This window comes from Amyelois transitella, chromosome 29 (assembly GCF_032362555.1).
Source record: "Amyelois transitella isolate CPQ chromosome 29, ilAmyTran1.1, whole genome shotgun sequence".
Taxonomy (NCBI): Eukaryota; Metazoa; Arthropoda; class Insecta; order Lepidoptera; family Pyralidae; genus Amyelois; species Amyelois transitella.
In genome coordinates, this window is record NC_083532.1 from 5,032,501 (window position 1) to 5,057,996 (window position 25,496).

General features: G+C 35.0%; 3 protein-coding genes across 9 annotated transcripts in view; 2 read left to right on the top strand and 1 right to left on the bottom strand.

Moving 5' to 3' along the window:
• LOC106131767 (CLIP-associating protein) overlaps positions 1 to 6,449 on the top strand; it is a 63,630-nt gene extending 57,181 nt beyond the window's left edge. For all 7 annotated transcript variants that reach the window (XM_060952814.1, XM_060952811.1, XM_060952808.1 and 4 more), the window contains 4 exons: positions 1,523 to 1,734; positions 4,953 to 5,099; positions 5,684 to 5,818; positions 6,334 to 6,449. In XM_060952814.1, coding sequence (XP_060808797.1) covers positions 1,523 to 1,734; positions 4,953 to 5,099; positions 5,684 to 5,818; positions 6,334 to 6,384 — 545 coding nt within the window. In that variant the 3' untranslated portion in view covers positions 6,385 to 6,449. The remainder of the gene's footprint in view (positions 1 to 1,522; positions 1,735 to 4,952; positions 5,100 to 5,683; positions 5,819 to 6,333) is intronic.
• LOC106138583 (uncharacterized transmembrane protein DDB_G0289901) overlaps positions 1 to 12,969 on the bottom strand; it is a 429,961-nt gene extending 416,992 nt beyond the window's left edge. Inside the window, exon 1 of the mRNA XM_060952684.1 lies at positions 12,958 to 12,969. The gene's annotated coding sequence lies outside the window, so the exon portion shown is untranslated. The remainder of the gene's footprint in view (positions 1 to 12,957) is intronic.
• A 3,233-nt stretch (positions 12,970 to 16,202) lies between these two features.
• Positions 16,203 to 25,496, top strand: part of LOC106131755 (fibrohexamerin) — a 33,136-nt gene continuing 23,842 nt past the window's right edge. Inside the window, exons 1-5 of the mRNA XM_060952646.1 lie at positions 16,203 to 16,362; positions 16,760 to 16,979; positions 17,794 to 17,930; positions 22,090 to 22,200; positions 22,669 to 22,806. Coding sequence (XP_060808629.1) covers positions 16,311 to 16,362; positions 16,760 to 16,979; positions 17,794 to 17,930; positions 22,090 to 22,200; positions 22,669 to 22,806 — 658 coding nt within the window. The 5' untranslated portion in view covers positions 16,203 to 16,310. The remainder of the gene's footprint in view (positions 16,363 to 16,759; positions 16,980 to 17,793; positions 17,931 to 22,089; positions 22,201 to 22,668; positions 22,807 to 25,496) is intronic.

The following is a 25,496-nucleotide window of genomic DNA, read 5'->3' on the forward strand; positions in this document are numbered from 1 at the left end:
ATGAAGAGCTTATTTAAGTATGAATACATACTTAAAAAGGGAAATGGTATTAGTATGTAAGCAGGCAACGCTCAGCAGCAGTTTTCTGGTGAGATAGCGTTACAGACATACATACACACTTCATTTATTTAAGTGGTAGGATTATGTGTGTGTTTAATTTCACGAAAATTTTTTGTCATGAAGAGCTTATTTAAGTATGAATACATACTTAAAAAGGGAAATGGTATTAGTATGTAAGCAGGCAACGCTCAGCAGCAGTTTTCTGGTGAGATAGCGTTACAGACATACATACACACTTCATTTATTTAAGTGGTAGGATTATGTGTGTGTTTAATTTCACGAAAATTTTTTGTCATGAAGAGCTTATTTAAGTATGAATACATACTTAAAAAGGGAAATGGTATTAGTATGTAAGCAGGCAACGCTCAGCAGCAGTTTTCTGGTGAGATAGCGTTACAGACATACATACACACTTCATTTATTTAAGTGGTAGGATTATGTGTGTGTTTAATTTCACGAAAATTTTTTGTCATGAAGAGCTTATTTAAGTATGAATACATACTTAAAAAGGGAAATGGTATTAGTATGTAAGCAGGCAACGCTCAGCAGCAGTCTTCTGGTGAGATAGCGTTACAGACATACATACACATTTCATTTATTTAAGTGGTAGGATTATGTGTGTGTTAAATTCCACGAAAATTTTTTGTCATGAAGAGCTTATTTAAGTATGAATACATACTTAAAAAGGGAAATGGTATTAGTATGTAAGCAGGCAACGCTCAGCAGCAGTCTTCTGGTGAGATAGCGTTACAGACATACATACACATTTCATTTATTTAGGTGGTAGGATTATGTGTGTGTTAAATTTCACGAAAATTTTTGTCATGATGAGCTTACATACTAATACACTTTCCCTTTTTAAGTATGAATAAGAAACATTTCTGATTTAACTAAGTTTAATTAATACTATTTGCTAATAGATGGCGCTGACAGTTAGTAGGTGTTGTCGGTAAAACAGAACAAGTGGCAGTCAATTCCTTTTGTGTTTAGTTTACATGTGATTTTTCATTCCAAGTTTCATTATAAAATAGTATTCTAGTAATAAGATTTCAGCAAAAATTATCGCTTTTGTACTAAAGAATTTCGGGATGTTCCCTCAAATTTTCTTCTTTTTCGCAAGGAATTAAATATACTATATTTCATACAGTGTCATAAAACACTCGGTATATACATATAGTCAAGTCTATTCCCTTGCGGGGTAGACAGAGCCGGCTATCTTGATAATATTGATAGGCCACGTTCAGCTTTTTGGTTTGATGCTAGAATTGAGATTGAAAAAGTGACAGGTTGCTAGCTCATCGCCTAAAAGGAGAATCCCAAATTTATACTCTTATCCTTTACTCGTTTATACGACATCCATGAGAAAGAGAAGGAGTCCTATTCTGTTTTTCATTGGTGCCGGGAACCACGCGAAAATTATTTATTTAAATATTTACGTGTATATATATTACTATTTCCCCAGGTTGGGGCACGGCCAACGAGCGCGCCGCCGCCGAAGCTGTCAAAGTCCTAATATGGCTGTGCCGGAGACCAGAGACAAGACCACAGTGGCTAGATTACTTTGACCTCATATTACTGAAGCTGATCAACGCGTACGGAGCTCTAAATAAGGAGGTCATGCGGGCGGTGGACGCGGGAATGCCGCACATAGCGCACGCGCTGCCCGCGCAACAGGTGAGTCTGAAACGCGCTATCGAGATTTCCTCAGATTTGGATATAAGGTGGGAATGAGCGGGTGATATTTTTGGCGTGTTGGATCGACATGCTTAGACGTAGGTAGATTTTAGTTAGATATTGGGTTGGATTATGTATAAAGAGTGTAGTTGAAACGCGCTTTTAGGATTTTCTCAGGTTTATTATATAAAGAGAAAAGGTGTTTAGGCATATTTTGACATAGTAAGTTTTCAATTTTGACCTCATATTACTAAAGCTGATCAACGCGTACGGAGCTCTCAATAAGGAGGTCATGCGGGCGGTGGACGCGGGAATGCCGCACATAGCGCACGCGTTGCCCGCGCAACAGGTGAGTCTGAAACGCGCTATCGAGATTTTCTCAGATTTGTATATAAGGTGGAAATGAGCGGGTGATACTTTTGGCGTGTTGGTTCGACATGCTTAGACGTAGGTAGCTTTTAGTTAGATGTTGGGTTGGATTATGTATAAAGAGTGTAGGTGAAACGCGCTTTTAGGATTTTCTCAGGTTTATTATATAAAGAGAAAAGGTGTTTAGGCATATTTTGACATAGTAAGTTTTCAATTTTGACCTCATATTACTAAAGCTGATCAACGCGTACGGAGCTCTCAATAAGGAGGTCATGCGGGCGGTGGACGCGGGAATGCCGCACATAGCGCACGCGTTGCCCGCGCAACAGGTGAGTCTGAAACGCGCTATCGAGATTTTCTCAGATTTGGATATAAGGTGGGAATGAGCGGGTGATACTTTTGGCGTGTTGGTTCGACATGCTTAGACATAGATTAGTTACTTTTTATATAAAAATTACGCCTTTTAGGGGTAGGCAGAGACTACATCTTACCACTTGCCTTGATCTCTGCATACGTCTTTCGCTTCATCCACATTGATAACTCTATTCATGCAAACTCGACGTGTTCAGGTTTTGATAGATTTTTTTTTCTTCTTTATATTAAGATTAACATTTGACATATATTCTTATATGAATGAAACATTATTATTGAAATCATTACTTTATACATTCATTCATGTTTTTTTTTAACATGGACAATGTGCATTCGTCCGCGATTTAGATTTAAAATATCTATATTCGTAAATTGACGTTCAGTGAAAGTGTTGCAGTGTAGTTTGTTCGCTTTCGTGCGCTTTGGAAGCGACAGTAGTTATAATAAGATTTAAGTGATGCGACGTCAATATGTGATGCCTTGTATCCAATTTTCAGAAAATAAGTCTATTTTATTCATCTATACTAATATTATAAAGCTGAAGAGTTTGTTTGTTTGTTTGAACGCGCTAATCTCAAGAGCTTCTGGTCCGAATTGGAATAGACCATTTATCGAGGAAGGCTTTAGGCTATATAACATGACGCTGCAACTATATATAAGCTAAATAATGGAATATGTGAAAAAAACGGGGAAATTATTCATCCTTGAGGGCTTCAATGATGCCCAAAATAACTATTTCACGCAGACGGAGATATATATATATATATATATATATATATATACAGCCTTGGCCAAAAGTATTGAGCACCCATGACATCTTTCAGTTTTATGCTGAGTATCAAATAGAAATAAAACAAAACGTTTTTTAATGGTTTATTTTACTATTTATTAATTGAAAATTAATATTTTGTGGGTCCGCCCTTTGCCTTAATTATAGCAGAAATTCTTTTTGGTAAAGAGCTAACAAGATTTTTACAGTCTTCAGCAGTAATCGCGTTCCATTCAAGGCGCAGGTAGCGTTTCAATTCTTCTCTGTTGTTAATTATGTGGCGCCTAACTCGACGCTTTAATAAACCCCATAAATGTTCTATGGGGTTCAGATCTGGCGACTGGGCAGGCCAGTCAAGAAGCTCTATGCTATTTTCCCGAAACCATGTCATAGTGCGGGCAGATTTGTGGCAAGGCGCGTTATCCTGCTGGAATTTAACACTATCCATGTTCGTGTCACCGAAAAGTTTCGTGAATGAAGGCAGCAACGCAGTTTCTAGCACATTTATGTACTTAGAAGAGTCCATGCGGCCCTCACACACGAACAATTCGCCAACTCCAGAATCGGTCATGCAACCCCAGACCATTATACTGCCGCCGCCGTATTTTACGGTTGGGACCACACACTCTGGCTTAAATTCTTCGCCCACCCGGCGACGCACAAAGGTCATACCAGGTGTAGGTACCAAAAATCTGCAATAAAGAGAAAAATATTGAGTTCCGGAAATAAAAAGAACTTCCTCTATGCGTTTAGAATTTAAACCATTTTATATTATTTTGTGAGGGCATTAAATTGACTTACTCACCTCAAAGTTTGATTCGTCTGACCACACAACATTTGACCAATCTTCAGCGGTGAAAGTTCGGTGTTGTAAGGCCCATTTGTACCGAGCTTTTTTGTTGCTGTCGGAGAGCCATGGCTTCTTCCTAGCTTTACAGCCTTTCAGACCAGCTTCTTGAAGTCTTCTACGAGTAGTTCGAGCAGAAATTGTTTTCTTTATTTGTTCTGAAAACTCAGCAGCGAGCTCTGAAGATGTTTTTTAACTGTTTCTTAATGACTCTCTCAGTAACTGACGATCCTGACGGTCTGTGGTGATGCGTTTGCGCCCGGTTCTCGGTCTATTTTGATGTGATCCGGTGGCAGAGAATCGCTGAATAGCATATTGCACGGATCGGCGCGAACATTTCACAGTTTTGGAAATCTCTACTTGTGATTTCCCTTGCTCATGCAGAAGCTGTATCTGCACTCGTTTTTCTAAAGAAAGTTCGTTTCGTTTTGGCATATCGCAACTATAACACTTAAAACTTTGAAATAAAATACCAAAGGCGCACTAGATCACTGGATTTTGTCACAACGAGCGATGGTAGCGAACTAAAAAATAAATACAAAAATTGTAAAAGACACATATTATTGCACCCAGGTGTTTTATTGCAAGCTGCGTCATAAGTCATTATTTTAAAATCTTTGTAGATAACCGACAAAAGAATACTTAAACAATAGATTTGGGTTTCTCCCATAATTACCGTGATCGAGCGAAATTTGTAAGGTGCTCAATACTTTTGGCCAAGACTGTATATGTATATATAATAAATAACTGTAGGCCGTCCGCGACTTCGTCCAAGTCAATAGTTATTTTGGTCATTATTATATATATATATAAAATGTATCCCATTCACACTCCACAATTTGCCCCCCCACCCCACCACAGGTGCTGGCGCTGCTGAAGCCGGTGATCCGCACGCGCGGCTACCCCACGTCGCTGTGCGCGCTCAAGCTGGCCTCGGAGGTGGCCAAGGCGCGCGGGGGGGAGCTCACCGACGAGACCGTGTCTCAGCTCATGGAGGGAGTCGGGCAGGTGACGTGAATTACATATATATATGTATATATATTATACAGATTGTGTAAGCCTCGAAGTGAGTTCGAAACTTGTGTTACGAGATACTAACTCAACGATTTTATAATAAATACTTATATAGATAAACATCCAAGACCCAGGCCAATCAGAAAATGTTATTTTCTCATCATGCCCTGGCCGGGATTCGAACCCGGGACCTCCGGTGCCACAGACAAGCGTACTACCGCTGCGCCACAGAGGCCGTATAGCCGCCGACAGCTAGTATGACAAACGTTGTTTTTCCATATAAATAACTTTTAACTATGTTTAGTTAAAAAAAAAATGTTAAGTGTGGACAACCCTTATCACTAAGGGGTATGAAAAATGGATGTTGGCCGATTCTCAGACCTACTCAATATGCTCACAAAATTTCATGAGAATCGGTCAAGCCGTTTCGGAGGAATACGAGAACGAACATTGTGACACGAGAATTTTATATATTAAATATATGTTTTGCCTCGTTGTCGCATTGAATTTTCTATAAATGATAATTGTATTTTATTTTATTGTATGTTTTAAATTAATCAATTATTTGTTTCTCACAGTTGGCGGATCATCAGAACTCGGCGGTTCGTAAAGCGGCCGTATTTTGTATGGTCGCGTTCACGTTCGCATTGGGAGAGGAGAGGATGCAGCCTCACCTCAAACACCTCTCCGTCAGCAAGTATCGGCTGTTACAGGTGAGTTTCTCGCGGCAATTCCGTGGTTTCTCGCGAAAAAAACACGGGTTTCTTGATAATGTTCAAAAGTTTTGTATGGTCGCGTTCACGTTCGCAATGGGAGAGATGATGCAGCCTCACCTCAAACACCTCTCCGTCAGCAAGTATCGGCTGTTACAGGTGAGTTTCTCGCGAGAAAACAGAATTTATGTGAGAAAACCAATGTTTCTCATATGGTGAAACCGTGATTTCTCGGCTGTGTTTTTTAGTTTTTAATGGTTGCGGCCTCACCTAAAAGACTCCCCGTCAGCAAGTACCGGCTGTTATAGGTGAGTTTCTCACGAGAAAACAGAATTTATGTGAGAAAACCGATGTTTCTTATAATGAAACCGTGATTTCTCAGTTGTGTTTTATAGATTTGAATGACTACGAGACTGCTGGCTCTGTCCACCCGTCAAAGGATATTGACTTGATTATATGTATGTACGTGTGAATAAACAAAAACAAAACAAATAACAAAATATACAACTTGGCAGGTGTACATCAGCAAGCAGCGCGAGGAAACTGGTGCGCGCGCGCACACGTAGCGGCGGCGGCGGCGCGCGCGCACGTGCTCGCGGCACACGCAGACCGGCGGGTAGGGGGGCAGGGAGGCAGGGGGGGGGGGGACACGCGGCGCATACGGTATATGTTATTACAATTGTTGACGACTTTATTAATGTGAATCATGAATTGGCGCAGTCGGTATGGCAGTTTTATTTTTCTTCATTTTGTAACAAATTCACTTCAATTTATAGAGATTGTGTGTAACCTAATTGTGTCTCGTTTTTGTTTTGGTGACAAATAGTTTTTCTATGATGAATCAGGTAACGGCGCAGTCGATAGGAAATTATGTTTCTAACAAATAAGGTGAATAAGTTTTAAATAAAACTGTTAACTTAAAAACGATGTAATTTAATTTTAAATCTTCTTATTATATAACATTATCTTCTAAACCGCTGCGTCATTGTGTGAAAACAATTAATTTATTTCTTTTATATGTATGTGTCATCATTGTTCCCGAAAAACTATGTTTGTAATATCTTTATTGCATAGAAATTTACACAGTAACAAGAAAATAGTAAGTACATAGTTATAAAAGAAACAAAATCACTTGCAATGGCGGACTTATCCCATGAAGGGATCTTTCCCAGTCAACTGGCAAACAATAAAGGAACTAGATAATTCAGTAAAAAGCAGCAAGTCACTGTGTTTTTAGCAACAATATGTATATTAATGATTACATAAATAGTAACGATTATGTATATAAGCGTAATGTTGTAATGTTATTGCCTATAACATGTTGACTGTTACAGATAAAGTATTTATATCTTTTTTTTTTAACAAAATATGCGCCCGCTCCTCTGTTCGTCCATTTGCACTGCCGAAGCCCTTAAACATATGCCCCGTTTAAGCCTTACAATATAGAGGTACCTTTCCCGTATAAAAATATCTAATTCGCAATGTTTTCGAGAGCTGTTCATATTAAGTTTAGCACATGTCAGGTATACCTCAAACAGATTATACTGTTGTTAATTGGTGATAAGTCTTGTTTTAACGATACCTAAGGAATATATTAAGCAAATTTAAACTTCCTACATCCATTAGTTTCGGTTGTATTTTGTACGTCAGTCAGTCAGATCAGCGTTTGATCAGTTTCATTATAAATTCCAAGAATTTTCTAAAGAGGATTATAATCTTGGGATTCTTCTTTTACGCGACGGGCTAGCAACCTGTCACTATTCTATCATCAAGCCTAACAGCTGAACGTGGCCTATCAATGTTATCAAGACTGTTGGCCCTGCCTAACCCGCAAGTGATATAAACGTGACTATATGTATGAAACACTAATTCCCCGAACAAAAATTTTGTTCAAAAGAAATTATCAGTCAATATTTGACACCTATTAAATAAAGGGCTTATTTCTTGGTGGATTTGTTGAACAAACATTTTTTTTCTATAGAAATAGTGTACACAGTTCTCGGAAATATTGCATTTTTTTAGACAGACCCCTAATGTAATAATTATGTTACTTTTTTATTTAAAGTCGCGATAATTAACTCTACGTATTTATCGTACGTTCATCCTTTAGTCATTCTCTTGAGATATGAAATCTCACGTCTTTATTCCTAGCTGGGTGGACGGTGTCCGTGAATACGTAGTTGGTTTTCGCTATTTGAATTGTATTTAGTTTCGGACTGAAGAGTCAAGCTCATAGAAATGATAATTTGTGATTGTTTTGTAAATAAAATTTAATGTTTGACTTGTTTTTTTTTAAATAGATTTCAAAATTGTCTGGTAGATAATGCTTCTAGGATATTAATTGTGCTTAATAAAGTTTAAATAAATAAAAATATAAAAATGAAGTCAACATAACTTAAGTCTTATCTACTGACGCTTCCAAAACGCAAAGAAAAAACTACACTGCACCGTTTTAAATAGACGTCAAACATTAAATTTTATTAAGGTATTGAATATAATGGAACAAAGAATTGTAATGATGAAAGGGTAAAGTAAGGTGCGCGCGCGCTGATTTAGTCTAAGGAAATAGTTGTGAGTGGCAATGTTGAACGGGTCGCACGCTCTCAGGTTCTAATCCCGGTTCGGACAAAATTTGAAATTTTAACTTTTTCGGTGTGAATATCACCATGAGTAAGTGTTGCCATGTCAGAGTGTCTAAAATAAAATTTATAATAAAATGTGGTAGTTTTTTTAATAATACTTATTTTGTTGTAAGAAACTTATAAATATCATCGATGCAATGCTTGCGGAATCAGATAAGATTTTGATTATCGTTACATACATATTATTATATAAAATTCTCGTGTCACAATGTTCGTTCCTGTACTCCTCCGAAACGGCTTGACCGACATGCGACCCGTTTAAGATTTTCGCCAAAAAAAAGCTTGTATATTCGGATGTCGGTATGTGTAGGAATAAGGCTGTATGTATGTTTGTACAGATCTTTTTGTATTGGTCCCGTTTCAAGTATATGTGACAGTTGTGTGACTGGGCGGGAAAAAACTACTATGGTAGTAATAAAAACTACCACAGATGTTGTTTATAGGTTATCTGTGTGTAAAAAAACTACAATGAAAATAATCCAACATTGAGTTTAACTTTACTTTAACCAAACTTGTTTTAAAAAGACTAAACATTGGATATAACATCTATGTTGTAAATTAATTGAAAAAAAAACCTTAAATTTTTATAGAAAAAAAAAAGAACAATAGTGTACCAAACTAAACGCTTAATTAGTGGTTTAACTAAAATTAGGTGCACAATCAATATTGGCATTTTAACATATTGTATTTTTAATAAAATATTTTTAACTACTTTAATGGTGTTTATATTTTGTCCAGTCACACAACTGCGTGGTAGAAAATGGTAGTAAATGGTAGTTTTTCATTCACTCTTAGCGCACGCTTATAAATATGATTGTAAAGAGTGGATTTGACTTGGATATGGTGTGTAAGTGTCTTATTATAAGAAATTACGTTTGTTGCCACAATTGCCCGCGACTTCGCACGCGTGATTTTAGTTGTTGTCGTTCTTTTGATTTCTTTAAACGTTTGGTTTTAAAAGTAATGTCGGATGGTGTAGAACTTATTTCAGCTATCTATTGGCAGAAGTATCGTCATAATTACTCTAGCCGTTTCGAAAATGACATATATAATGGAGATCCATTATTTAAAGAAAAAAAAAACAAAGTAATTTTGTCACGCGGGCGAAACACGGCCGACGCCTTGTATTTAAAACTAATATAACAAGAATAAATTCATAAAACCGTTTTTAACAAAAATAAACTATGTTACTTATATGTTATTTCAATATTATATTTGATGACATATATGTTACTCTTGTTCTGATCCAATCTGTTTAGTTTGTTAATCTTATATATAAAATTCTCGTATATTATAAATATACATTCCCAGTCTTTGAAGAGCAAATAACACCAGCGCTATTACTGAGCTCTGTGCATCAGTTAACAGGATTTTTTGAAAACAAAAATGGGAGAGTTAAAAACAGGAGAGTGGAAATGCTATACAGTCTCTGTCTACTCTCATGGGAAACAAGATAATTTACACAAAAAAAAAAGATGGATAAAATTGTGTGGAATGAATGTCTATGCATTTTTATTGTTTAGGCTGTGGTTGGCTGTTTACATGGACTTAGCAACTAAACGTCTGAAGCTAATCACTAAATGTATTTACCAACTCGTGCACACAAATAACACAAAAATGGTAAACACAAGAAGTGGATTCTGCTTATTTCTTGAGATATCTCTTTCAGTAAATAAGAGACAGATGACAGGATAAAATAACGTTAAACTAACTAATTTATTAGTACTATTTAAAACTGATTAAATGGGAAATTTTCGGACTTCCACGAAGTTTATTTTTTGTATCTTCTTTTTTCGAGCTATTTCCTAATAAATGTGGATAAATAATATTAGTAATCTTTACTGAATAAAAATTGTGGTGGCAGATGTGAAAATTAATTAAAGAATAAGTAACTTGAAAGCATCAGTTTCTCTGTTTTTCAACATTTGATGCCAGGATTTTTTCTTTATATAAGCATTTTATATTTGTAATGTACTCCTTTAGTGAAGAATAAAGAATTTACTTACTTACATTTTTTTGTTAAATGTAGTATCCTTCGGCGTCTCATAAAACAAGTCTCGATTTTACTTCTAGGCTCACCCGATGTGTGCAAGTCGGTCCTGTAAGCATTTTTTTTAAATTAAAGTTTTCTTTGATTCGACCGTATATTGGCCTACCAGGATTTATCTCAATATTTTTTATTGTGGTATAAATTCAATTTAGTTGCTAAGTCCTAGTGAACGAAGCATAATTATTAAGTGCCCTTCAAAAAAGTCGCGATTCCATTTTAGCTGTAAGATTTTTCTAACAGTCATTTCTAACATGTTTTTATTTCTGTTTAATAAAGAGCGTAATTATTTTTTATAATTCTCATGCTGTCAGTTCTAATTAGTTCAAGTTCTATTTAAGAGACTTAAAAAATAAAAAGTATAATCGAATTGACCAATGACAACGCTCAATTCTTTGTTTATTAAATCTAATTGGTGGATTTTTTGTGGCCATGTTTTGTTTTACGCAAATCAGTTTATATTATAAAGAAGCCATCTCGATAGTTTTGCTATTGTTATCTATATCGTTAGTTACTTTAATAAAGATTATCAATCCTGATATGTCGTTATTGGTAAATACATTGTTTTATATTAATTAATAGCCAAGTGATGAAAAAGCAAGATTAAGTTTAACGATGTCATAATCAATTACTACAACTTTTGTTCTTACTTTGGTTTAGAAAGGTATATTTTTTTAAAGACATTTCAAGATTGTTAACCTTTATTAAAATTCATAAATAAACTATGTCAAAATTTAAGGAATTCCCACTAAACCGAAGACTCGGGAAGAGCTAGTCTTCACATAACAAACCTTAATTTATTCACATCACTTCACGAATTTACTGATAAAATTAACGATATAATGTACTCAAATGATCAGATATGTATATTGTAATGTGTATTTCGCATTGGTTGGTGTGCCTTTGAGTCAGGATTGAAATCTCCTAGTGAACGTTTAAATCTGTATATGACATTAGATAAATAGATTTGCCGAAATGTCCCTTTATCTTAGAACGACTAGGCCCAAATCCAGGCATTCCAGTAACTTATTCGTAAATAAGAATAGAAGGACCTATAATAGCATTTTCGGTGAATTTCGTTGTAATTGACAATATTTTTAAAATAAATTGCCGTTGAGAGTTCATTGTTGTCACAGAACATATTACATTGACAAGTGAAAAAGACGCAATCAAAGATTGATTAAAAAAGAAGCAATTACTTATATAATATTATTTGTTTACAAATGGTTCATTTATAACACAAAAGTTTGTTCTAATAAATTATGAATAGAAATTAATATAGCGAATGTTTAGTCCGAATTTCATACTGATGTTTAAAGAAAAATAGGATTTCTTCAGCGCTTTTCTTTAATAAATTTGTTATTTAATATTGTGGATAGTTAGCTATGGTTTACATGGATTCAGTTACTATCAATTTCACATCAATCAAGCATTAGAGGTCGATTATAATAATACTTCAAAAAAAATCTCATACAAGTAACTAAATCCATGTAAACGAGACATAATTGAGATTTAAAAGTATAATAATGTTGACCTGTTGCTTTTTGTGTGTAAAAATACTCCGAAGATTGTTCGCTTATTGTCAGAAACTGACTAACTTGGTCAGTCAGTCAGTCAAGTTGTGTTTGTATATTGAATTTGTAAGGATAGGTTGAGAGTGGAAACGAAACATTGTGTTTTTTTTTTCATATTAAATTATGGTTATAATATACGAAACTAATGTTATTTTTTAAGGAATGTAAAATATTGAAAAAACAAAAATAATTCACTATCACACACACACTTCTTTTTTTAAACGCTTCAACCGTCGGTTACTAACATGTAAGGCGGGTTGTTTTTTTTTAAACGCTGTCTCGATATTTTGTAATCTTTTTTTTCTTTGGTTATTTAAAAATATACCGGTTTCAATGTGATGTGAGTATCGATGGATTTTTTTATGTCGTGTAAATTTAAAAAAGTAATTTATCACATTTAGTTTATAATCATTTTAAATGTCAAAATGACAGACGTGTGATTGAAAAATAAATTTTGTTCTTATACGTAGTATATATACATACAGTTTTTCTTTTAAATTATATGTAAGAATCTCATTTACGTGTGTCAATCTGTATGTAGCCATTTATTTGTTAGAAAAATTGTATCGCAGATTAAAACACTGTTTCCGCTAAGCCAAATATGATAGATTTTTTTTTACGTGATGGTGTTTTGGTCTGTTTTTCCTGAATATTGTAATGTCTTGTCCTTTTGCGAAACATTGAAATCGGTATATTAAATTTTATATATTTTTACAACGCAAGATGTTTTTTTTTTTTTTTGAAAAAGTATATAACGGTAGTCTTTTTGTTCAAATAAATCAGGATTTGAAAAAAAATCGTTTCAATAAGAAATAAAAAGACGCGGTCTCTTTTTGCTGTCAGTGTTCTTGCGTATTGTAAAATTATATAAAAGAATTATATAAACTGCATTTAATATAATTGTATAACGCTTTTGGAGTGTCGCAGTGTCAAATACCTTTGTATTTAAACAATTAATATTATTATTGATATAATTAATGTACGATAGTTATGATTAAATGATTTTTAAGCCTTTATATGTTTATTTATTTTTTGCCGGCACCGATTTAAAAAAGAATAGCACCACTCCATCTCATTTCCCGTGGATGTCGTAAGAGGCGACTAAGGGATAGGCTTTTAAACTTAGGATTCTCATTTAAGGCGATGGGCTAGCAACCTGTCAGCCAAACAGCTGAACGTGGCCTGTCATTTTTGTTCCAACTTACAGAAGAAGTCTACCAATTTATCAAGATTTTATTTCTTGTTCTATCACGAACAGAAGTCATTGTCTACCCCGCAAGATGTATAGACGTGATTATATGTATGTATGTATATAATTAGATCTGCCAAGTTAATTAAAGCATGTCGGCTCTATCTACCCCGCAACAGATGAACGTTGCTTATGTCTAGTTATTGGTGTCCTCTATAATTACCTATCGCATTATTTTTACATTTGTCAGAAACTGTGACTCACAAAATAAGAATGTTTTGTTTCAATCGCTAAGTAAATAATTTGTGTGCACTAAAGCTATATTTCAATGTAAACTCACATTGAAATAAGTAGGTACTATAATGATATAATGTTTAAAAAATGCAAAATGTCATTTATTTACAAAAGAATCAATGTAAGTAGAGCCGTGTGGTTTTCGGTACCTATATAAAAAAGAATGGGACCACTCCATTTCTTTCTCATGCATGACGTTAAAGGCGACTAAGGGATAGGCATAATAATGGGGCCACTCCATTTCTTACCCATGGATGACGTTAAAGGCGACTAAGGGATAAGCTTATAAACTTAGGATTCTTTTTATAGGCGACGGGCTAGCAACCTGTCTCTATTTGAATCTCAATTCTATCAATAAGCCTAACAGCTGAACGTGGCCTGTCAGTCTTTTAAGACTGTTGGCCCTGCTTTCCCCGCAAGGGATATAGACGAGATTATATTTAGGAAGGTATTCAAAGTCAAATCGTTTAGATTCTTTAAAAAATAAAGTTAAACAAACATAATAATATATCTGTTTTTGAAACTGCATTTCTGAAATACCTAAACTATGATTAATAGCAAAATTCTTCTCATGATTTATTTTACACTTTTTAATGCTTAAAATATATTTTAAAATGTACTTATACAAATAATTATGTCTATATCCCTTGCGGTGTAGGCAGAGCCAACAGTCTTGAAAATACTGAAAAGCCACGTTCAGCTGTTTAGCATAAGATGGAATTGAGATTCAAATAGTGACAGGTTACCAGCCCATTGCTAACAAGATGAATCCAAACTTCATAAGCCTTTACCTTAGTAGCTTTTTACGACATGCATGGGTAGGATTCACTTATATGCCGGGAACCACACGGCACATTTATAGAGAGTTAAGAAAAACGTATGCGTGTATGGGCTGATCCCAATTAAAATTGAGTTAGTTACGTTGTCTTAAATAAGACTAAATTAACTTTACTATGCATGAAATACACGTTTGTGTCGAAATCTATACGCCACATGAATAAAAAATAAAATAACGCGACGCTATCAATCAAAAACAGCGAAAAACCTAAATCGCGCAAGCAAAGATTTCACGGATTGGAATTATATTATACAACCTCCGACACAACATCGTTGGAGCCGCGGTTCCCCAGGCATAACACCTAGCCTGGCGGAAGATCTTCACTTTGGTGGCGGTCGAGTCAAATCATCGCTCCCGCTACACATTAAAAAATCTAAGATTTCTCTAGCGTTAACATAAAACGGTTAAACGAAATGGCAAATTCTTAATAATGTTTACGGAATATGTCTAATTACGTCTTATGTATTTAAGTGTGCTCCAAATTATAAGTCTAATGAGGCGTTTAGTATTTGACAACTGTATACCTACATGCCTAATTTGAAATTACTTTGAAATACGTAATTCAAACTGACGTCCACTGAACAAAATATACAATGACGTCTTTTTAATTAAACAACTTGACAAGAATCAGTGGATAATAATAATGGCATTAATCATATTTTTAATTGTTTTCATTTCTTTGTTGAAACTCGAACGTGTATAAGCTTTGAAATAAATTTATTTCTCTAAATAAATGGTAAGAACGATCGCATTACGAAATAATGTTCCATAATATGATTATTTACAAAATAGTAGGTACAAATATACATATAATCACGTCTACACCCTTTACGGTATAGACAGAGCCAACAGCCAAAAGACTGAAAGACCACGTTCAGCTTATTTAGTTATGGAACATACATACATATGGTCACATCTATATCCCTTGCGGGGAAGACAGAGCCAACAGTCTTGAAAAGACTGAATGGCCACATTCAGCTAAGTATTTGGCTGAATGATAGAATTGAGATTCAAATAGTGACAGGTTGCTAGCCCATCGCCTAAAAAAGAAATCCCAAATTAGTAAGCCTATCCCTTAGTCGTCTTTTACGACATCCATGGGAAAGAGATGGGGTGGCACTATTCTTTTTTGTATTGGTGCCGGGAACTATACGGCATTAGTGATGGAATTGAGATTCAAATAGTGACAGGTTGCTAGCCCGTCGACTACAAGAATCACATATACATATGTTAGTAAGTTCACTACAGCACTGTAGGTACACATTTTTCCCATTTTCGACTATACATTGGTATCATTTATATGTTGCCTCAGGAGTTATTTTGACGGCCTCTGTGGCGCAGCGGTAATGCTTGTCTGTGACGCAATAGGTCCCGGGTTCGAATCCTGTCCACAATGACAAAGAAAATTTTGTAATTGGCCTGGTTCTTAGATGTTTATCTTTGTTAGTATTTATTATAAATTTTTAATAAAAGTTATAATTTAATTAATAAATTTAATTTTAATACACTTAATTAAAATTATAATTTAATGATAGCATCTGAGTAAGAATCTCGTGACAAAAGTCTCGAACTTACTTCGAGGCTAACTCAATCTGTGTATTTTATCACGTACTTATATATTTAATGTATCATTTATCATATCCACATCAAGAAGAATCTTTGCATCACTGGAAGTACCCCAAAAACTGAAGAAAAACCACTTCCCTATAAATTACAGATTACAACGCAAAATAGGTATCATCAATAACACACATTTATTGACACAACTGTATAAAGTCTATAAATTTGAGCATTCCAGAAGTCTGTCTTGAGACAGTACATATTTAGTTGATAAATAGCTTTATTTTTGTTAAGTTGTGCTAGTGTGTTCTGATTATCGAGACGTGCTATCGCCAAAACTTTCTCGACATGTTTGTGAAAAGTATTATTTTTGCTGTCGCCATTACTTTGGTCCACGCAGGTTTGTGACAGAGCCGTGTGGTTCCCGGCATTTAAGAATAGAACCACTCCATATATATCTTCCCATGGATGTCGTAAATGGCGACTAAGGGAATGCTGATAAACTTGGGATTCTTCTTGTAGGCGATGGGCTAGCAACCTGTCACTTGCGAGGTAGACAGAGCCAACAGTCTTGAAGAGACTGATAGGCCACGTTCAGTTGTTAGGCTTTACGACTTGAGATTCAAATTCTGACAGTGCTAGCCCATCGCCTAAAAGAAGAATCCCAAGTTTATAAGCCTCTCCCTTAGTCGCCTCTTACGAGATCCATGGGAAATGAGATGTAGTGGTCCTATTCTTTTTTATACCGACGCCGGGAACCACACGGCAATCATATTAATTGTTTATTTTTCTTTCAGGCCCTAACCAAATAGTGAGACCATGCGCTCTCAATGACCTTAAATGTCTCACGGACAATTTCTCAGCGAACTCCGGGTGTAGCCGACAGCTCAATGGCCCGATCGCCCCCCAATATGTGGTGGGCGAGTTCAAATTCGAGACTCCATACTTCAATTCTTCATACATAGACAGAAATCTGATCGTTAGGAATCATGATAAGTGCTTCGTTTCCGAGTTCTTGTGAGTATTCGTTTTGGAGAATTTTATACTTAACTAGCGACCCGCCCCGGATTCGCACGGGTGCAAAATTCGGAAAAAATTATACATAAAAACCTTCCTCTTGAATCACTCTACCTGTTACAAAAAAACCGCATCAAAATCCGTTGCGTAATTTTAAAGATTTAAGCATACAGACAAACAGACTAAAATAGCGACTTTGTTTTATACTATGTAGTGATAGCTATTTAAAAAATCAGTTTAGTTCCGTAAAAACATGATAATACTTTTGAAGGAATTTATAGCACCAAAGTGATGCATTGTGCATTTCTAGGTACCTATATTGTACTTATGTGAAATTGTATTACTGTTACAATACTAATAGTTATGTATGTCGTTGATGTCATAAAAGGCGACTAAGGGCCTATCCCTTATAAACTTGGGATTCTTCTCTTGGGCGACAGGCTAGCAACAACGTCACTATTTGAATCTCAACTCTATCACTAAGCGAAACAGCTGAACGTGGCCTATCAGTCTTTTTAAGACTATTGGCTCTGTCTACCCCACGAGGGATATAGACGTGATTACATGTATGTACGTAGAATATGTATCTACCTATATTCTTCTTCTTTTTTCTACGTGGGGTCGGCACAGTACGTTAGTCTTTTGCAATTACTTATTTATCTACCTAGGATATATATTTTTTTAATATGCTTAATCATTATGTTGGCGATATTTGTTCAAGATTGGATTTCAAGCTTCGTTTTAAACACAAGTCGCGCCGATGGGCACCAGGTAATCTACCTATATTAAACTGTTATATTTTTCTCTGTCGTAGCTTCAACGTGAAGACTGACACGTCAGTGATCACCATAGACTGCCCGAGCCTGGACCTGCAGTCGAAGAGGACTCTGATCCGCCATCAATCTGGACGTGAAGACGAATATTTCCACTTCAACTACAGAGCTGTTTACCGTAAGAACATTTACAAATACTTATGTCCTTTACTTTTAAAGTTACGTATTATTTCGTGATAAACAAGAAAAAAACTACATTTTCTAATGTGTCTGAGTACGGTAACATGTGATCTGAGATCGATTAATCGAAGAATCGATTTTTCTATACCAAAAGATCTATTTTTTAAATGGATTCAGGGAATCGATGCTTACATACATACGCATACATATGGTCACGTCTATCTCCCTTGCGGGTCTATCTATGCTTCACCCTAGAAAATCGTCATTCGATTATATTTTTGGTTATTGGGAGCTTTAACTTTATTATGTAATAAATAAATTCATTTTGAAACAAAATCCTCATTTCAAAGTACCTGATCTGACACTGATATGGTAACAAATCGATTTTTCGGAAATCGATCTTTATGAACTGTATTTTTTTTGTGAATCGATACATCCGCCAACGATTCGGATCGATTTAAAAATCTCTAAATATATTTTGAAAATAAGCGCCATTCCTAGTTTAGTTTATTATTTGTTACCCTAACAAAAGTACATTAAACTTAAAATCCAAACACAAAAATTCTCCTGCTATCTCGTTCATAATGGTAGCACACTAGCGGAGTTTAGTTCGCGGGTTCAAATCGCGCGCTCTGATAGGCTCAACCGCTCAAATATTATTCGCGCCATAAAATAAATTTTACTTCTGCGCATGTATAATCTGTGAAACTTTAAAAAGGTTATATACCTAAATATTAATATTTTTTAATTTATTTATGAGGATTTTCCGTCATAATTTAGCAGGTCATTGCGTTGTGTTTTACCGCCATCAGCGTTGCCAGACCGTACCAAAAAGTACGGTTTTCCGTACTATTCATCACACAACCGTACCACTATCGTACCTCAGTGCAGACCGTACCTTTTTCGTACCTTTTCCATATTAGTAGTTTATTTTTCACTACAACCTACAAAGGGTAAAAAACAATAAAAAATCGCCTTTTTATGTTTTGCTCAACATTCTGAATTTGTGTTCAAAAAACTTTTTTCTTCCAAACAAATAAGACTTAGCTGTTTGGATTACATTCATTGCCTTTCTTATTAAGAAACGATGAACTTAAAAAAAAAAACAAAATATAGTCTGCGGTCTGCAGGACTCAAAGAATTGGCGGGATTATCACCAAATGTCAAATAGTCAATCTGAAACCGAGATCGAACTAAATATTTAAAGATAACTTATTTTCACAAGGTATGATTAGAATTTGGTTTTAATATAAAGTACTGTGTTCTGTTGTTCGGATAATCACATAACTGATTGAGAAAACAATACGAATCTCGAGACGGAAGAAACATTTAGTCAAGGTAAGTTGATGTTGATGATGGTTTGCATTTTTCATGCATGATTTTTGTTTGCATGGCAAGAAGGCAAAGTTGTGTGACTAAATGACAATGCTATTTCTTTTCTTATCACCACAGCCAAGGTGTGGTTTATTGCCTTTCATTCATTCTTATTAAATAGATACTGACAAACAACTTAAAATTTTTCAAACTATCTGTTCCGATCTGATGGTCAAGGGTAGAACTATATTTAATCGCCTTGGACGTTTGATATAATAAATTATTTATAGGTCGACCAGAAATATTGCAGACCTGTCAACGAGGGCGCTAATTATGCATTTTACACAATAACATTATACCCTAAACAGGATTGATAACTGATAGATACCTAGCGAAAAAACGACCCGAGCGAGATAGGTAGTACGGGGGCCGGCTGTCCCTTTTTAATAGGGCGACTTCATAGTCGCGATAGAGGCGATTTGGCTATGTGAGACAAATTAGAATTTGCTAAGATTATTTAACTTTGTAAATTTGGAATTGTTTTTATATAACATATGCTATAAAAAACATTAAATGCTAAAAAGATGCTAAATCATCCGACGCCATGACATGATATGATTTTCAGGGTTACCATAAAAAATAAAAAAGCGAAATATAAATTTATATTTTCTTTTTGATTTAAAAATACATGCAAAGAAATTAATGTGATTGTTATTTGTTGACTTAACAATTGTTAAAATACCATAAAAATATAAGTGTTTCAATGAAATTTTTGAGTAGCCAAAACTGTTGATTAAAATAGTGTTCATTTTCGTAAATATATATTTTATATCAGTCCTTTTTTAGCAAAGCAACACCAAATAGGTATGTCATATTGAGTAAACTGTCAAATTGTCAAATATAATCAGACTTATTTTAGAAGATGTAAGAACAAGCAAGACCATAGAGCAACACTGATTACTGAATATTGTCGGGTTATGGTAACATTTTTTTTAGCCTTGTTGCCAGTTATTTTTTTTTTGTTGCTTTTTTTATCCGCAGTGTGGCAAAGTCTGCTATATTTCTGGTCGACATATAAAATTAATAATCACCACTAGCGTCAAAATGAAACAGATAAGTTTGATGCTAAAAATCCTGTTTTTTTAATGTTTTGTTGGGGTTGCCATCTTGTGAATTAACAACCGAATTTAGAAAATTCCGGAGTATTTACGTATATCACATAAATTCATTTAAGTAATTGGCTATTTGATAGTTGTAACGATGAAACATCAAATATGTTAAATATGATACTTGAGATAGCTTGTAACCAAAGAATAATGGCACAATAGATATCGCTTTATAAGAAATTTTAAATATTTTATTTTCGCAAAATAGATTTGTCTTTTTTATCTGTGGATATATTGTGATACGTCACATACATCTCACAGAAAATGTCAAGCAAAACGTCACCTGTCAGTTTCAAACAGCGTTCACTGATTGGCGAGAAATTGTAATGTGACGTGACCGGCTGTTTTCGCGCGAATTTAAAGTAATGAATATTTTTTTGTAAATATTTTTCCGAAGGCTGGCACCTAGCCAATTGTATGAATGCATGTGATTCTAATATTTGATATTCAATAATACGAAATTATACTTTGTTTCAATATTTTTGTTTCATAACTTTCTTTTCTACCTATACTTACCTACATTTTTAATAAGAAAATTATTAATATTGTGAACGTATATACTCTGTAAACGGTCAAAGTAAAAGTTTGCGGAATGCACAGAACACAATGAATCAGATAGAAATGAAGACAATTGATACAGACAGAATGAAACATATCCAAACTATTGAAGCTTCAAGCATGTATTAGCAAGTTATTTATTTATAAACTCGTGGTAAGTTAAATTATTATTTTACGAGCATTTTTCAACATTTCAGCAAAACCATACGGGTCGGGATACTTCTGCAAGAACTAGATAATATAGTAGAATATTATTACCGATTGCCAATATCGAACAAATTCATTTGTAAATCAATTATATTATATCGCTTTTTTCTAACCTATGATCGCAGACAGCCAACTCGAAGGAAAAAAATCTAGTTTTTGCAGAATCCCGACCCAACCGTACCTTGAAGTTGAAAACCGTACTTTTTCAGAAAGTCAACAGTCCTTTTTTGGGAAATCATACTGGCAACACTGACCGCCATTTAGCCGAGGCGCGAAAACCATGAGAACCACACAGGAGAGCGTCCAGCGCGCATTAATATACATATTAATCGACTAGCGACCCGCCCCGGCTTTGCTTGAACTGGTGCAATGCTGATTGTCGTAAAAAGTAAATGAGAAAAAATGTTATTATGGGATATCCATGACAGATAGGCATATAGGTACCATCGCGGAGTTTTCTGTAGACCTTTTCAATGTGTACAAATAATTAGTACCTACATTATCTTGACAAATCTCGTATCGTTCAACCTGCGTTTGCAATGTAAACGGAAAAACTGATAATTAACGACATCACATTAGAAACCGCAAAAATAACAGTATTTCTCCACTATTTAATGGATGTTATTATACATATAAAACTTCCTCTTAAATCACTTTATCTATTGAAAACCGCATCAAGAAGAATCAATTGTATGAAGAGAGTTATGAATGTGGATGAAGCGAAGGAAGTATGCAGAGATCGTGGCAAGTGGAAAGAGGTAGTCTCTGCCTACCCCTCCGGGAAAGAGGTGTGATTTTATGTATGTATGTAAGAAGAATCAAGATTTAAGCATACAAAGGGACATAAGGACAGAGAAAGTGACTTTGTATTATACTATGTAGTGATGATGTACCTATAAACTATCTTCACAGCCCTGGTGCGCTTGACCATGAACATCAAACACGCGGACACCATGCAGGTCTGCTCGGCTTTCACCTTCGCAGACATCACTCAGCTACCGACGTTCATTGTGGATCCTACAGGTAATTGAAAAGAAAGAAATAAAATATGGTTTTGCATACACACATAATTTTGACGGAATTGAGATTATCTACAGATAGTGACAGGTTGCTCCAATGTCCAAAAGAATATCCCCAATTCATTATCCGAGCATTTAGCATACACAAGGTTTTTTCTTTGCTACAAGTCCAGTATGGAAACTTACATACATACATATCATCACGTCTATATCCCTTGCAGGGTAGACAGAGCCATCAGTCTTAAAAAGACTTAAAAGCCACGTGAACGTGGCTCTTTGGCATAATGTTAGAATTGACATTCAAATAGTGACAGGTTGCAAGACCATCGCCCTAAAAGAAGAATTTGTAAGCCGATCCCTTAGTCGCCTTTTACGACATCTATGGGTAGGAGATGGAGTAGTCCTATATATCTTCCATTTATCTTTTTCGTAAATGCTGGTTCAATGGTTAATTTTATGTATTATTTTTCAGACAAACCTACAGCGAACTTCTTGTCGACCGATTTATCTTTCATGAATATTTATGAAAGAGAAAATTTCTCTTACCGCGCCGGACCGCTCATGAAGATATTCATCAATTCCAACATTTGCAACTTCGGTTGTATTGATTCATAAATACTTATGTAAAATGCGCGCCAAAAGTTAAGAAATATATCGATTTGCATTAGTGGATAGAATTTAAAAAAAAAATTTTTTTTTCATTATTACTGGCGGCGATAATGGTTATTGGCAAACATTTTTTTTTTTTTGGTAAATGGTCTTGTTTATTATGACAGAGATTTTATAATTAGACTTTGAATATTATTAAAAGTATCACATCTGAAATCTGAGTCGCCGCGCCGCGGGATAGATTTACAATCGTTTGTAGAAATTCTGTCTTGTTTTAAAAAAGTACATACCTACATATTATTTCTTTTTGCCTTACATACATATTTTGAAGATCTCACTCATGGTAATGACAACTTTCTCTTTAAAAAATATATATTTCTTAACTTTTTTATAGTAGAACCGCCTAAATGAGTCCTCGCCCGCGGAGTACAGGGGCGCGGGGGTATGACGACGAAGGGGACCGAGAGAGGTGCGGGCGGCGGACGCATTCTTGTAAAAACTCAGTTCGCTCGCTACGCGGTTAGCGATCACACGTGTTGACAGTTGCGGACGCCTTGTGAAAATTATACATGAGATTACATTCTCAAGATGAGTCGAAATATTTTCGGACATAGAATTAATAGTCAGTGCAAACAAATGGCGTTTAACGTATATGAATATTTTAGAAAAAAGAAACTCGACCCAAATTCTGATGAATATAAACAAGATATACCTTTAAATAAAACTGTAGCAGAAGTTACTGGACTATCAGAAAAGACTGTATCTAGAATTGTACAACAAGGGAAAGCATTAAATGACAACGAGAGATTTAAATCACCGAGAAAACCAAAACAGGTTCGTAGAAAAAGAGTGGAAATAGACGATTTCACAAAAGGAGTGGTAAGAAGAAAAGTCACTCAGTTTTACACAATTTTCAAAAAAATACCTACTCTGAAAACTTTGAACGCTGTACTTAGAGAAGAGAATATATTACACTGCGGCAGGGAATATTTAAGGCTATTATTACATGATCTAGGTTTTAAATTTAAGAAATGCGGATCTAAAAGGAAACTCCTTATCGAACAGCCAAATATCACATCGTGGAGGTGGAAATACCTAAATACTATTAAAAAATATCGTAGAGAAGGAAGACATATTTTATACCTTGACGAAACTTATGTAAACGCGTCTCATAACGTTTCAAAATGTTGGCAATCAAAGGATGAACTTGGCGTTCTATCTCATATTGGTAAAGGGGACCGTTTGATCATCGTACATTGTGGAGGTCAAATTGGATTTGTAGACGGAGCCCTTGTGATATTCAAATCCAAATGTAAAACAGGTGATTATCACGATTCTATGAATTTCGCAAATTTCAGTAAATGGATAAATGAAAAGCTCATGCCTAATATACCGCAAAATTCTGTCATAGTAATGGACAACGCAGCTTATCATTCGGTTCGAGAAGAGAAAAAGCCAACTATGGCTTCTACCAAGCCAACTATGCAAGAATGGCTACGACGACATAACGTGCCTTTTGATGAAAAACTTAGAAAGGATGACTTATATAAATTAATTAAAAGTAATTTCACAGAAGATATTTACAAAATTGACGAGGTATTGAAAAGAAACGGACACGAAGTATTGCGTTTGCCTCCATATCACCCAGACCTGAACCCAATTGAGTTGGTCTGGGGTGATATCAAAGGACAATTAGCACAAAAAAGTATCGACTCTAATTTGGACCAGAAAAAAGAAATATTAGAGAGATTATTTGCTGAATATCCCAAAGAGAAATGGGAGAATTGTGTTAAACACGTGATTAAAATCGAAGACGAATATTGCAAACATGATGGAGTCCTAGATGAAGTTGTTGATTTTATTATTAATGTGCAAGACGATTCTGATGATTCTGATGATGGCTGTTGTGAAAGTGAAGAATCAAGTTCCAGTGATAGTGATATTATGGACATAAGTGATTGATTTATAATTTTGATAAATTTTGCATAAATAAATATTACATACATAACTTTATTACCTTTTTTTTACCTACATATCATACCTATATATCATAAAATCACATTTTTATCGAATTGTTTTGTATGAAAAATAAAAATTTGAAAATAACAATAATCGAAAAATGCTTATGCTATTTAATTCATGTACGTGGTCTCGTTGATACCATGGAGTTATGGGATAACAAAAGGAACACGTTGTATAGTTTACAGTTGTTTCATTCAAATTTTGTATAGCCATTATTATTTTTTTAATAAAAATCTTCACCTGTTTGCCGCTAACCACTATGACGTCACATATCTCAAGAAATGTCCAGTAACATTTCGCCCCTTGTATTACACGCTACGCTCGACCGCCGCCCGCACCTCTTTCGTTCCCCTTCGTCGTCATACCCCCGCGCCCCTGTACTCCGCGGGCGAGGACTCATTTAGGCGGTTCTACTATAGCTGTAAGTACCACAGAGATGAATTGTTATTAAAAATGTTGTTCTACTTACGTTAGTTTTAACGACTAAAATATTTGTTTAGGTCATAACACAAAAATAATTTGTAATTATGGAATTATTATTAAAGTTATTGGTACTATTCTGTGTCTTTTTATTACTTACGCCTGCGGTTTCGTTTTTCTAAAGGTTTCAAAAAAAAACTGACCTAACCTAAAAATACATACCTACTTTCGCTTGAATAATAATTTATG